General features: G+C 38.3%; 4 protein-coding genes across 5 annotated transcripts; 3 read left to right on the top strand and 1 right to left on the bottom strand.

Moving 5' to 3' along the window:
* The first annotated feature begins 1,237 nt into the window (after positions 1-1,237).
* On the top strand, positions 1,238-5,218 carry LOC124406495 (lipase member H-A-like). The gene is made up of 6 exons (XM_046881924.1): positions 1,238-1,298; positions 1,450-1,803; positions 3,024-3,272; positions 4,185-4,364; positions 4,587-4,743; positions 4,897-5,218. The coding sequence occupies exons 1-6, from the start codon at positions 1,238-1,240 to the stop codon at positions 4,970-4,972; spliced, it is 1,077 nt and encodes a 358-aa protein (XP_046737880.1). The 3' UTR covers positions 4,973-5,218.
* Positions 5,110-8,025, top strand: LOC124406494 (the record flags this gene model as incomplete). The annotated part of the gene is given in 8 exon segments (XM_046881923.1): positions 5,110-5,199; positions 5,201-5,311; positions 5,647-5,719; positions 5,722-5,921; positions 6,812-6,904; positions 7,064-7,445; positions 7,619-7,806; positions 7,946-8,025. Coding segments are annotated over 8 exon segments (1,209 nt in total), but the record flags the coding sequence as incomplete, so codon positions are not given.
* Positions 8,026-8,471: 446 nt separating this feature from the next.
* Positions 8,472-10,633, bottom strand: LOC124407610 (TATA-box-binding protein). Its single transcript, XM_046883907.1, has 5 exons — positions 10,323-10,633; positions 10,140-10,246; positions 9,443-9,686; positions 8,991-9,189; positions 8,472-8,779 (listed from the first exon to the last, which is right to left on the bottom strand). Exons 1-5 carry the CDS (start codon positions 10,419-10,421, stop codon positions 8,703-8,705), a joined length of 726 nt encoding a protein of 241 aa, XP_046739863.1. The 5' UTR covers positions 10,422-10,633; the 3' UTR covers positions 8,472-8,702.
* A 57-nt stretch (positions 10,634-10,690) lies between these two features.
* On the top strand, positions 10,691-13,145 carry LOC124407594 (intraflagellar transport protein 52 homolog). 2 transcript variants are annotated; one of them, XM_046883885.1, is made up of 6 exons: positions 10,691-11,042; positions 11,177-11,394; positions 11,846-11,954; positions 12,068-12,350; positions 12,428-12,676; positions 12,819-13,145. In XM_046883885.1, the coding sequence occupies exons 1-6, from the start codon at positions 10,909-10,911 to the stop codon at positions 13,086-13,088; spliced, it is 1,263 nt and encodes a 420-aa protein (XP_046739841.1). In that variant the 5' UTR covers positions 10,691-10,908; the 3' UTR covers positions 13,089-13,145. The 2 variants fall into 2 exon arrangements, with proteins under 2 accessions (XP_046739841.1, XP_046739842.1); XM_046883886.1 differs by having other exon boundaries at positions 10,920-11,042; positions 11,112-11,394.
* The last annotated feature ends 59 nt before the right edge of the window (positions 13,146-13,204 follow it).

Genomic DNA, 13,204 nt, shown 5'->3' with positions numbered 1-13,204 from the left:
GTGCATTAATTGCTAGCTCGAACACTTCTATCCAGAAAACTTACTTAGAAGATGCGCAGACCCAGTAATCCTTCTCGTTGATATAGTTGAGAACATTGACGTAGCTCAGCCAATGTTTCTCAATTTCCATGGCATCCAGATCATCGATTACCCTTGTCAGCCTGCTGTTTGTGAGCAAAGGATGTGACAAAAAATCCACGAGGTGATCCACGGTGAGCAGATCTCGCACAGCCTCGATCGAAGTACCGATTTCGTTGTACTTTTCATAAGCAGTCAGCATCGATTTTCTGTATCTACTCAGGTAGGACTGATAGGATGATTGCTGAAATTCCTCATTATAAACGAACCGCTCCAAGAAGAATAGAACTTGCTTCTCAAGGCTTGGGACTAACACGTGTTTAACCGCGTCAATGTAGGGTCCATATTTATCGATATCGAACTCGCAGCCGCCAGTTATACGTTTGTAGCTTGAAACCTATTGAATCGGAGCAATTATCAAGTTAGTTAGAAACGCAAGCCTGCGTGTGTTTTTATCAAAAAAGAAAAAAGTTGCAAGTTGCTTGAGCTAAAGGATCGTGTTCACGTTCACATTAAGTTACTGCGCAACAACCGTTACAAGGTATTTCTGTCTGATTCTTCGCAGTCTTGTGAACTGGCATTTAAAGTTTCAAGGTATCGCCTATCCGACACAGGTGTCACGCAGCAGTAGATAATTGTGAGGAATCAATAAATTTCCGAGTTGCCTTGTTAATTTTACACCCAAAGCGTTTCCCAAGATTAATTAAGCCTGGGTAGTGAAAAAGGTTATCAGGTAAAGTTGATTACCAAAAATCTTTCCACGTCGCCAAAGCCTATAAATTGCCGCGCCTCTGTCATCTTGAATTTTGACGATGTTATAAACTTATATTGAATTTTAGTTTGATTTCCTTTTTTTAATCATTAAGCGGGGATGTTTCAATTTCACTTTCACTCTGTGAAACATTTTGCGTGGACAAATTTCATAAAATGAAATAGTAATTGCCTATAACTCGCGGTGAGCTCTTGTCCATTGGTTCAAATCGCGGCTTCTTTTATTTTGTGAAAAACTCCGTTGTTCGTGTACTCACCTAGTTGAAGTTGGCTGTTCATTTCTACCCTTCCAACAAGAGGTAATAGATTTTCTCTTGAAACCTGTCAATCTAAAAATTTTGAACCAGTTTCATGAGTATGAATAAGTGAGAAATTTTCAACCCGAAATATGATTTTATCGACAAATAGATACGTGCCAGTTTTTCTCGCACTTCTGTGCATCCGTTACGGTTCGTTTCTTGTCCAGAATTAAATTCCTAAACTACAAAAGAGCCGGCCAACAGGACCATCTCTTCATCATAAAATAAATCATTACCAGCACTAGTCGCAAGCCTAAAATAAAATACGTCTTTTCTGTATTTTTTTCCATCAATTTTACAGAAGTAACAACTTTTAGCAACAATTCGGACGTCGGAAAAATGATAAATGGCATGTATAAGATGTGGCACTGCATGACGTCCGACGAGCACATCACTCCGAACGAGCAAAATGTTCTGTTCCGACTATACACCCGCAACAACAAAGATCAGTCAGAGTTGCTGAGCCTGAACAACGGAGAAGAGGTGGAAGCTCTTCGTTTGAAAGTGATGCGAAAAAAACGTGGAATACCCCAACAACTGAGCAAAGACGCCATTATTCAGTCAGAATATTTCATCGTCAATGCAGACATCAAGATCCTGATCCATGGCTATTCGGAAACAATTTCAAACACAAAGATGATAGACATAAAAAACGGTGAGTTCATCGTTGAAGATCTTGCAATTGTGGTATGATGGGGAAATTTTCCTCCTCACTCGACAACGTCGGGCCTAATTGATTGCATCAGTAAAATTCAGGAATTACGAAACATCCTAATGTGTTTTGCGTTGAGTGTGGCAGCGTGGATGAGGCCCATGGGGAGGTAGGAGAAAATAGAGCCCGCTTTCCGGGGGTGGAAAAGCCAGAGGATGAGGGCTCCATTCAGATAGCGACTCCACTTCGGGATCAATACTCGCGACGTCGAAACGGAGCGTCGCGGCGCCCGGCGCCTACGTCCCGTGCCAACCTGTATATCAATGCTGAATATGCTGTATAACACAAGCTTCGCTCTCCTCTCCTAAAACTTGGCAAAAGTTAAGCCTCGCTTGATATAGCGATTACTGGGCACCGGTCACTCGTGTACCACAAGCTTATCGGAATAGCCCTAGAGTCTTGAGGAGTCGTCAATTATGCTCACATTTTAACCTGAGAAATTTTTCACCCCCTACGCAACACATGAATACAATCTATTATATATTCTACCATTTAATTGAAACCTCGTGGAGTGTTTGGGCTGGTAATATCGTGATTCTCGAGCCAGTTCGCAAATGCTTCACTTCGAAAGGGTCTGCAGGAGGTACAGGAGTTCTCGATGACTCGATGAGAAAATGAACCTATTGACCTGGTCCTAATTTAGCATTCAAATTTAAGCGCTCCGCCGCGTTAGTTTCTTTGCGGCGATGCATGTGGTTCGTCCTTTTTACCTTGAACTAAATCGCCATCAGTCAGGGCAGAAATGTAACGAGTTACGAAAATCAATCTAGCTCAATATTTGAACGATTTTACGAGTTATCTAGGTACAATGGCAACCGTTTTGCTTATGAGTGTCAAACTGCATATTCTGTATATTCTCCAGAATCATTTTCTTATTAACAATCTACGAATGAGTACACGCGGTAATTGCAATGGGAAAATGTAGCAACTGGAGTGGAGGAGTCAGCGTGACCCACATATTGTAGAATCGCGCAGCTCTCATCTTAACAACGCCATAAAGTCAGTGCTAGACTTTGATTACACAAAATGTAACATTCCAGTACCAAAGTACGACCTACTACGGTAGCAGATCCGACATAGTTAGCTGCAAGACTCTGATAACACGACTTTAGTTTATACTTACATAAGTATATTACACTAAGTAATCAATCATCGGATTTCAGTCTACCTGGAAAAAGGTGAGTATAACATAATCGTGGTGGACTGGGGTGCCTTGGCAAACAGTACGTGTTACATCGACGCTGCCAGGGCTGTCTCCAAAGTTGGAGACATGATTGGGCGACTTCTGGACCAGCTAATCCTCTCCGGAGTGCCCTTGACCTCAATTCACATAATCGGTTTCAGCCTTGGTGCTCACGTCGCTGGATTCGCTGGTAAAAACGTCAAGCTAGGTGTCATCGAAAGAATCACAGGTACACAAAATCGTCTGCCTTAGATTCTTAAACATTCCCTGAGTTTTGATTCCTTCCATCCCTCGTGTAGCGACCTCAGATATTTTTGCTCTGCTTCGAAATGAAATTTTTTTCAGAAATTATAGCTGGGTATAACTAAATTTCCGAATCCCATGTTGCCGGGATATCAGAAAAATATAATTATTCCTGTACTACATATGCCGATAAACGCGTCCAATTAATTTGCGTATTCCAGTTCGCTGAAATTTTTCAAAAAGACGCCCAAGGAGTTCATAATCCTCTCAAGCAACACAATACATTCTCTTTATTTTTACTTTTGTACTTTCAGTTTTTTTCTGCTCACAAAACTGAGAAATACATTTGCACAAGTAATCGTTAATCCATTTTACTTTACTTATTGCTGTACTTTCTATCTGGCATCGTTGCTGCAGTCATACCTAACAGAACCCACAACCAAGGTATGCGAAAATGAAACCGTCAAGAATGGTACCCAAGCAAATTTGATGGATGCAAATCCACGATTGCTTTCTTCTTTTTTTCATAACTAGATGTCTTCGTTCTGTAAAGAATAGACGGTAGAAGTATTGATCACTGAACGAAGCAGTAAAACTTCACATCCAAACCATATCTACAAACTCCATGACGGTATATTAAATTTCCAATTATTTCCGTTCCCGTGTCCATGATAAAAGATGTCTGCCAACTCCATGCTTTCTTTCAACATCTTGAACGCGTCGGTTCAATTAACGAACCTACAGAAGATGATCTCTACCTCTAAGTGAGTCTGTGGTATTGTGCGGTTGACCCCGCCGTGCGTTCAGACTCTTTAGCACCAGTCCCGTTGGACGAAAGCTTTCTCTGCTTCCGGGAGTTAATTAAAAGTTCATAAATCTCGTGATCGAACGCTACCAGGTCTGGACCCGGCTTTACCGATGTTTATCGCAAAGGATTCTGCCAAACGATTACACCAAACTGATGCTGTGTATGTAGACATCATTCACACGTGTGCGGGAACTCTTGGCATCAAGAGCCATATCGGGCATGCGGACTTTTATCCCAACGGTGGATCGGACCAATCAGGATGCTGCAACGGTAAGAACAAGAAAATTTCGAAAACAATCATGCAGCTTGATTTTCGCTCTTCTACAAATTATCTACTTTAGATGAGGTTTTATTACAAATGACTCGACAATACAATTTTACAAATAAATCTTGTGACTGTGAAGTAAAAGTAGGATTGTTACTGAAATTTGTCCCCTAACCGTTAACTAATTATTGTAAGAAATTAAGACAATTAATGTATCTTATTTACAGTGTTGTGTTCACATAGTCGTGCTCCCATTTACTATTTTGAATCTATTCGTCGACCAACTGGGTTCAGAGCAGTTCGCTGCGGTTCGTGGAAACATTTCTCACATGGTGACTGTGACTCGAATCCCTACGCATTGATGGGCGATGCCAGCAATATTAGGTTTGTTTAATTTTATGACTAAAAACTACCTGCGCAAAGCATAATTAGAGTATCATGTCAAGCCCAAAATGATTTGCTGAATTTTTAATCGGAGTAAAAAAAAAAAATTAAAGAAAATTTGAAAATCTGCTTCCCTTTTTAAAATTATTGCAGAAACCGAGGCACATTTTACCTCAGAACATCGAACGCCACACCTTACTGTCTAGATATCCACAACCTCGAAACCTAATCAAAAAGTCTACGAAGCAATACCGATTCTTTCGCAATTTCGACCATCGAACCTTCGTAACTAGCCGGTAGCAGCCCTGCATACAGATTTTTACCGCACAAAGCAGATTCGTTAAATCATGAAAATCACAAACCTCTCGATGGTTCGCTAAAAATGCTAAAAAAGTAATCGGTATCGTGCTCGTAATAGGCACACGAAACCCTTTCACGTGCAAGCTCCCCCAGCCGTGTGCACTTCGCTGATCCAACTGGTAGACCAGCAAAGTGGTCGCCATGGCCTTTGTTACGTGAGACACTATACGTCAAAACGACCCTTGACGTTTGGCAAACAACCGCGAAGGTACGATAAACTGGAATAATCGATATTACTAATGGTACGATCATTAAATTAATGATTACGTTATACGTATAATACACCATATAAACCAACGCATATCTCGACATAGTTGGACCAGATACCTACGACCCTAACGGGTTATTTTTCAATGGCTTTGTGCAGAACGTAATTTCGAGACCATTCTGCTTTTGAGTGCTACAAAAGTATCATGCGCACTCGACACCTCCGATACTCCATAGTCGGTTTTCAGCCTGACCCTTGTAATCGTTGTCTAGGATACAAGGGATAAGCATATCGTTTCGGTAGAGGTGGTGACTGGTAATTGACGTAATCGTTAGCTGAAAATATCTATCAGCGTTGCCAAAGACGAATCGCAGCCACCGAGTCTCTCCCGAGGTGTTGCGTTCAAACGGCCACTGACGTCGACGGTTGCTGTGTATATACGTGGATCAATACTTCAGTTCTCGGAGCTTGGCGCCACCGGACCCACCAGACTCTGGTCCAAAGTCGAACTTTATTTGTAGAACTTGACGTGAGCGTGAGAGCCAACTGGACGAGCAAGGAACCACATTCAAGAACATTTTCAGGACTGTATCCTGTCTGCATTCATCAGGTTAGTAGCACGCGCTGACATCGATGTTCTCCGAAATTTTACACTCCTTTTCGTTTGCTAGTATCGTACGTACCCAAAAGTGGGACATTTTTTTCTCGATACAAACAACTGGTGCAACAAGTCAGATTATAAAATTATCCACAACACCATTGCACAGTATTTCCGAAAATTCATCGCACTTGTGACTGAAGCTAAGGACTTTCGTTACTCCTGTAAATAGGATTTGATTAATTATTGGAGCGAAGCTTCGGGTAGATTGATTATATCTTCAAGCGATACGTTTGGCACCATATGTGATGATAATCGGAAAAATTGCGTGTTTTAATTCTCAGGATACATTATAGGGCGAATTGCTGTTTATTAGTATTAAAATTATTGGTTCGGGCAGAACGTTGAGCGTGAGATCAATATCGTTTGGCTCAATATCGTTGGTAGACAATGAACACACATGTTTATCCGACAAATAAGGAGCGGTTTAATTTGAAATGAATCGTTTATTAAAAAACGTCATTCATCGAACGAACGCACAGTAGAAAAGCTTATTACTTACAAGGCTGAAGTTGTAACGTTTGCATAACGAAACATGATGGAAAAAATCGTTATTGCACAATTTTAAAACGACTTTCAAGGAGTTGGCTTTTCGAAATGTGAACATGTTTTCTGTGTTACGATTCACTAACTGAATTTCAGACAATCCTAAAGATCCAGATAGCGATTTTTCCTAAACGTGCATCGTTAAAGTAACATTTCTAACTGCAACCTCCTTATTATTTATGATATTCGAGTAGTTTATTCACTTAATCACTGCCTGCAGTATCACATTACTAATATTTGAATTGAATATAGTGGTATTCACTGGAATCAATCACTAAAATTGATTTTATTTCCAGCTAGGCACGATTTCGAATATGCATCTCGTCATTTTACTGCTTTCGGCAGTTGTCCTGAGCAGTGCATCGATGCAATACATGCCACCTCTCAAGGTACATGAAAATTTATTCGCTTTAAGATTATTTCGCGTTGCGTACTTACTTATGATACGTAAGTGGCGATAATCCTTAGTGATTTCAACATACTTTCAAAGTATTCTGAATACCGCATTGTAGACCCAATTCTCTAAACAAATTTCCTATTTAAAACAGCAAGAACATTTATTCACCGACATTCTTCTTCGAGAATTGGTGGACCGTATGGGTAACGAATTCGTCGATGTTCCCGAGAACTACATGGATTTCCCTTACGATTCGCGGTTGCAAAACGAGTATGAAAAAGTGAAAGAAATTCCGGCGGAAATTTCACTCGATTATGACGGTATTGACACCCCAAACCCGAACCCCAGCATCCGTGATCAGGAATATCTGCAGCATAGCTCATTGTGGAGTCACCAGCGTTTGAACAGTAACAACGGTAATGACAGGCACAGGATTCAAGCTGCCGGCTTAAAGGGCATTAAGGACGAAAAAACTGAGACCAACTTACCCGCCTATTGCACTCCACCAAACCCCTGTCCCATTGGCTATACAAGTAAGTAAAAATCGATATTTAAATGTTTATTTAATGTTTATATTCGATTATGTACAGCTAGTGTTTTCCTCCATGGTAGTTAAATTTGTTACTTGACGGCCAAATTTCAAGAATTATATTATTAGTCAAATAAACGTTACAGCTCGTTTAAACAAGTAATTTTTCAAATTCAGGTGTGGATCATTGCATAACAAATTTTGAGAACACCGCCGCCTTCAGTCGTGATTACCAGAGTGCTCAAGACTGTATGTGCGACAAGGAACACATGGTGGATTGCACCAGTGGATCAGAGAATAACGAGGGCCTTTCAAACATGCACATCTCGAATTCAGATTTCGACCAAATTGTCGAACAGTTCCAAGTAATTATTTCAATTCTGTGTTGTTATCAAAATATAAAATTTCCGATTTCTTTCATTGTTTATCTCAGTTTGAAGTGTAGGAGACCGATCTTTTTCGTAACATCTCGCTTTTTGTAACTGTCCATACTTTTTGTTTCAGCATGAAAATCCTTTCTTCCAAGGGGAAAAGCTACCCATTGCAGCTAAGAAGGGCATTAACGTTGGTTATTAATTAACTAACAAAAACGTCATCCTCGTCAACGCCCTAAGCGCTAAGACGTTTTGAGGGAAAATTATTATCACTAGATAAAACGTTTTGAACAATTTATTATTACACATATATGTGCATTGAATGGTAGGTGATGTAACAGTATCGAAAGGAGGATGATAAATCCGCTAAACGAGTGAAAACATTCGAACACAATTTTATGGCAAAAGAACTATCTTGCTGGTGGAACGAAAATATTTTATTCAAACCCGAAAGAAGCGCATAATATTCAGAATCCAACATTTCGTCTTGGTGGATCGTGTTACTCTAAATAAATTTCCTGACATAAATTATATACTTGTATAAAAAATAGACAGTTATAAAGAAGTGGCGTACTGATTTGTCAATAGAATATATTTTATTACGTTTCTCAATCGCATTTTATTTTGATATCGAGTATTACAACTAATGTATTTTCATTTTCCAAGTTGAGAAAATATATATTTTAAAACAGTTGACACACCTGCGACGTCTCCCGTGTATTCTGTTCTAATTTCTCTCGTACAACCTATTCTAATGAAGTATAAGTACAATAATCAACGCAATCAATTTTATAACAAATAATCACAGATTTATTCAATTGATTTTAATGTACAAAATTTACTCTATGATAACAAATTAACGACAATAGTCGGTGGCTACGGGTATTTTACTGTTTTCTAAAACTCTTCAAAATTGGATGTATATTTGTTAGAGCGTCTTGCAATTCCGCACGACTTTTGGCACCTGTAAACATGGTGAAAAACTTATTAATAACAATTTTTTTGTGAATATGTTTATAATTAACTGATCGATGCTTTGTAATACTTGTTGCTCAAAGTTAATATACAAATAACCATTTTTAGCAAACATACAAAACTAGGTAAGAACAGGCTTGCAAGTAAAATGCTTTGTCTACTATAATAATGATGCAATCTTAAAATTCAAGCGTACCCACCAGTTAGCACAATCTTTCCATTGACAAATATCAAGAGTACAACCCTTGGCAAGACCATGCGATAAACCAAACCAGGAAATAGCTCTGGTTCGTAACTAGAAAACTGGCCGTGCATGTGATTTAAGTTTTCCAACTTGATAGGAAACTTCAAGTCGCACGTTGCAACAATATTATGAACCTTGAAGTTCATGAACTTTACCTAAAATATAGATGGTATACTGTTCAGTTCGGAAAATGTACAAATCTGATATTCCAAAGTGTTCGGACAGTTAAACCTCATTATTACAAATTTAACGTAACCTGCTTCAAACGAAAAGATCATTCTGAAGAGGAAAAGTATTCCAATTCTGCAAGCCCATTAGATTCTGTATGATTGAACATTTGATGTAATAAGCAGTTGCACTGTGATTGGTCGATAGAGAAATTTTCATGCATATTTGCCAAATACTTACAGCAAATCCTAATTTCTGTATTATTCTGGCAAACTTTCTGGCTGCCAGATATGAATCTTCTTCACACCGTGCTCCAGTGCAAACCAATTTACCAGATCTAAATATAAGAGCTGTTGTTTTTGGTTCTCGTATTCGCATTATTAGCCCGGTGAAACGTGCAGGGTTGTATTCCGAATTTCTCGTTCTAGTATTTATATACATGAGTTTTAATTCCATTCCTAAATTAACTGTTGATACTATATTTCTGTGAACAAAGAACAATGAATGCAATGTTGATTATTCAATCTCATTATGCAAGTGTTTTTTTTCTTCTAAAACACAATATTACAATCACAAAAATTAGGGTGAATAAAAAATAAATTGAGTACACCAGTATTGGTAGAAACAAATTCGATGTTTTAGTAGTTTCAAAGATACTTGGCAATAGTTAAAGAAGTACCACTAATATTGTATATAAAAAACCAGAAATATATGAAAAGACGGCGAACCCAAAAACGTAGTGACTTTGCACGAACACCTAGTTAAGTCAGGTGGATGAAACTGAGTTGGCTTTGTATCTACTGCTAGTTTAACCAACTATTTTTACCAATGCTAAATAATTACAGTACAAATTTTCACTGCTTTGCAGGTACTTGCAGAATTCGAGTTTGGAATATTAAAAAATGTATGAACTAACCAGGTGGTACGATATACTCACTGCAGACGTGGTTGAAGTACCTCTTTTTTACTGAATGCGGGTAGCATGGGATTCATTGCAGACTGTGGATTAACATTTTGAGACGTACTCGGCCGTGGAACGTTCGTCTACACCAGAAAATGACAGCTAATAAACAAACAAGTCTCAAAAGATAACCTGTACGAAACATACTTGAACACTTACCGAGAGCGGAGGCGCCATAGAGGCGTCATCCGTGACATTTTTAGCTGGATTGTTTAACAGTTTTTTCAACTCATGATCAGTTTGAGTTGCAGAACTCATTTTATGTCAAGTAAAGAACTTAACATGCAGAGTCTGCGACCGACAGTTGACACCACGCTACACTTGACCACACGCACCACACGTTGTCACCCGATCGAACATTCCTTACCCTTCATCACTCATGCCATCTAAGGCGTTACCATGGATACTTCGCAATTCTTTATTCGTGGTCCGCAACACATCCCTTTTAGACTAATAAAAAATAATGTACGAACACTCTACCGTAGACGAAATTGATCATAGATGCAACACCCGATGGTCAGCCAGACCCTACGTGAAGATCACGAAGGCGCGTTGTTATTTGATTATTTGATTAGTTGTCATAAGGGTTGCCCGTAGCAACGATAGTCCCGTAATGTTTGCTCAAGCCTTTTAGACTGACTATACCATTACTGACAATTACTGTTCCGGGGTGAAGTTCGGAATACCGACACTTTTGTACGTATTTCATATTTATTCAGCAGGGAAAAGTATTAAAACGATTAATATGACGGCTGTCCATTCCACTGCCGATTCAAATGCTAATGTGATAATATTTGACGCTTCAAAAAATGAGCGGAGGTTGAACGAGGAATTTAAGGTTCTTCAGAGAAAGTTAAAACCGAAATGGAAGTTTATAGAGTAAGTTGAGAGATTTGCAATATAGTTGAATATATTTACTTACACATTTTCAACCCTTTCTAAGTACAGTGAATCGGAAACAAATCAGATCGACTTTGGAAAAAAACATTCAACAGTATTAAAATTGTTTGTAGAAACAACGACGTCCTCTCGCAAGAATCGCTAACCACTGGCAAGGTCTTAGTATTACCAGGTCCTCGCAGCAAATTCACCGAACTTGAAATGAACGCTATAAGGACGTTCATAAATTCTGGTGGAAACGTTTTGGTCATGCTCGGCGAAGGCGGGGAAAATAAATTCAATACGAATATTAATTTTTTGTTGGAAGAATTTGGAATTATGGTGAATAACGGTGAGGCACAAATTTGAATTAGTACATAGTTTTGTAAATCACATATCTAGCAGTTAAAACTTTACTTATATGTTATGATATTTAAAATAATCATAATTTTCGTCTTCTGTGAAGTAGTGTCACCAATTTATTGCTTATTTGCTTCTACCTATAATGAATATTCAATTAGTTCCATTCACCCTTTCTTCAAACGAATTTTCATACAATAAGTTTAGATGATAGGAAAAATATTTTGTTTAGCTCTAAAGTATAAACTGACAGTCATCAGAAATCGTTATTTCGACAAAGTCAAAAAATTTTCTAATGTATTATCTCGATACGCAAGAAAGTATAGTGACATGATTTATAATAGCTAAAATATCATACAAAAATTGTCTTCTCAGATAAGAGGAGGGCCATTACAGGAGAACCCAAGACCGAATACAATTTGAAATGATCAAAAAATTTTCAGATAGTGTGGTCAGAATGAACTACAGTCAAACTTTTCACCCGAAAGAATGTCTCATATCAGAAGGATTGTCAAATAAATCAGTTTTCGTGAAAAATCGCGACGAGTACATGTGAGTAATAAATATTTCATATAACAATAACTAACTTTTTTAAAATTGAAACATTTTTGATATTATACATTAATGCCGACTTTACTTGCAATGATTAATCAATCAATATTCAGAGGTTTGAAATACTTGTATCCGTACGGGGCAACTTTGAATGTGGTGCAACCATCCAGTGTGACTCTATCTAGTGGTGCAGTCGCGATACCAACAAATAGGCCAATTTGTGCTTACTACTCGTCAAAATCAAACGGCGGTAAATTGGTTGTCTTGGGCTCCTCGAGGATGCTAACGGACAGTTACATAGAGAAAGAAAAAAATGACCAATTCAGGGAAATGTTGTTTGACTTCTTTAGTTCTGACGACTTAGCTGTGAAGCATACGCAACCCGATGATATTGACGTGAGGCTCTCCTGATTACACGCAATCTAAATTTATACATCGTCAAAACTTAGACTTAATGAAAGTCATCTTCACAGTATTGGGAGTACAATTTTGTTCCGGATACAACTCAGCAGGCGAACATCCCAAAAGTTTGCACCCAAGAATTGGACAACATTGAAATACCGCGAGAATATACCAAGCTGTTCAAACAACACTTTTATTCCATACATTTGAACATGATTCCTGCATGTATCAAGGCATATGAAGTTTTAGGGGTGAAAAAGCAGCCGTTGACGTTAATTACCCCCCAGTTCGAGACCCCTTTACCACCCACACAGGCATCGGTGAGAAATTTGCCGAAATATTCGATTGATAACTGATCTAAATAGATCAGAGAAACTCAACAAATTTATTTCAGCTGGTGCAAATATTGAAAAATATCCTACTGATGTTTGTGAATATTGATTGAAAATACTTGGCCCACAGGTGTTCCCGCCGAGTTTTCAAGAACTTCCACCACCAGCTTTAGAATTGTTTGACTTAGACGAAGCCTTCAGTTCTGATCTGCTAAAATTATCTCAACTTTCCAATAAGTATTTGGCTAATAAAAATCGATCGAACGAAATGGAGTTGAACTACTACATAAGAGAATTTGGAGGAATAATACGAATACCTAATGCAGAATCGTGTTCAGCTAAAGAAGTATTGAACAATATTTTCCAAAAATTAGCTAATTTTAAAAGAGTACATAATTAACCATTCACCCAATCATCAATACAATCAACAATTAATTACCGTGTATATATATATTCCAATAAAGGCTCAACTATACACTTAAAAATATAAGCTACTAAGAATAAATTATTTTAGGT

The sequence above is a fragment of the Diprion similis genome, chromosome 6, assembly GCF_021155765.1.
Source record: "Diprion similis isolate iyDipSimi1 chromosome 6, iyDipSimi1.1, whole genome shotgun sequence".
NCBI lineage: Eukaryota > Metazoa > Arthropoda > Insecta > Hymenoptera > Diprionidae > Diprion > Diprion similis.
This window is presented reverse-complemented; position numbering and strand designations above follow the sequence as displayed.

Excerpts from the sequence above, each read along its gene's own strand:
- LOC124406495 (XM_046881924.1), top strand. The coding sequence starts at position 1,238 with ATGATTTTATCGACAAATAGATACGTGCCAGTTTTTCTCGCACTTCTG. Across the intron at positions 3,273-4,184 it reads TGTCATCGAAAGAATCACAG|GTCTGGACCCGGCTTTACCG; the intron begins GTACACAAAATC and ends GAACGCTACCAG. Across the intron at positions 4,365-4,586 it reads CCAATCAGGATGCTGCAACG|TGTTGTGTTCACATAGTCGT; the intron begins GTAAGAACAAGA and ends TCTTATTTACAG.
- LOC124407610 (XM_046883907.1), bottom strand. The coding sequence starts at position 10,421 with ATGAGTTCTGCAACTCAAACTGATCATGAGTTGAAAAAACTGTTAAAC. Across the intron at positions 9,190-9,442 it reads TACAGAAATTAGGATTTGCT|GTAAAGTTCATGAACTTCAA; the intron begins GTAAGTATTTGG and ends TCTATATTTTAG. Across the intron at positions 8,780-8,990 it reads TGGAAAGATTGTGCTAACTG|GTGCCAAAAGTCGTGCGGAA; the intron begins GTGGGTACGCTT and ends CCATGTTTACAG.
- LOC124407594 (XM_046883885.1), top strand. The coding sequence starts at position 10,909 with ATGACGGCTGTCCATTCCACTGCCGATTCAAATGCTAATGTGATAATA. Across the intron at positions 11,043-11,176 it reads CCGAAATGGAAGTTTATAGA|AAACAACGACGTCCTCTCGC; the intron begins GTAAGTTGAGAG and ends AATTGTTTGTAG. Across the intron at positions 11,955-12,067 it reads AAAAATCGCGACGAGTACAT|AGGTTTGAAATACTTGTATC; the intron begins GTGAGTAATAAA and ends ATCAATATTCAG.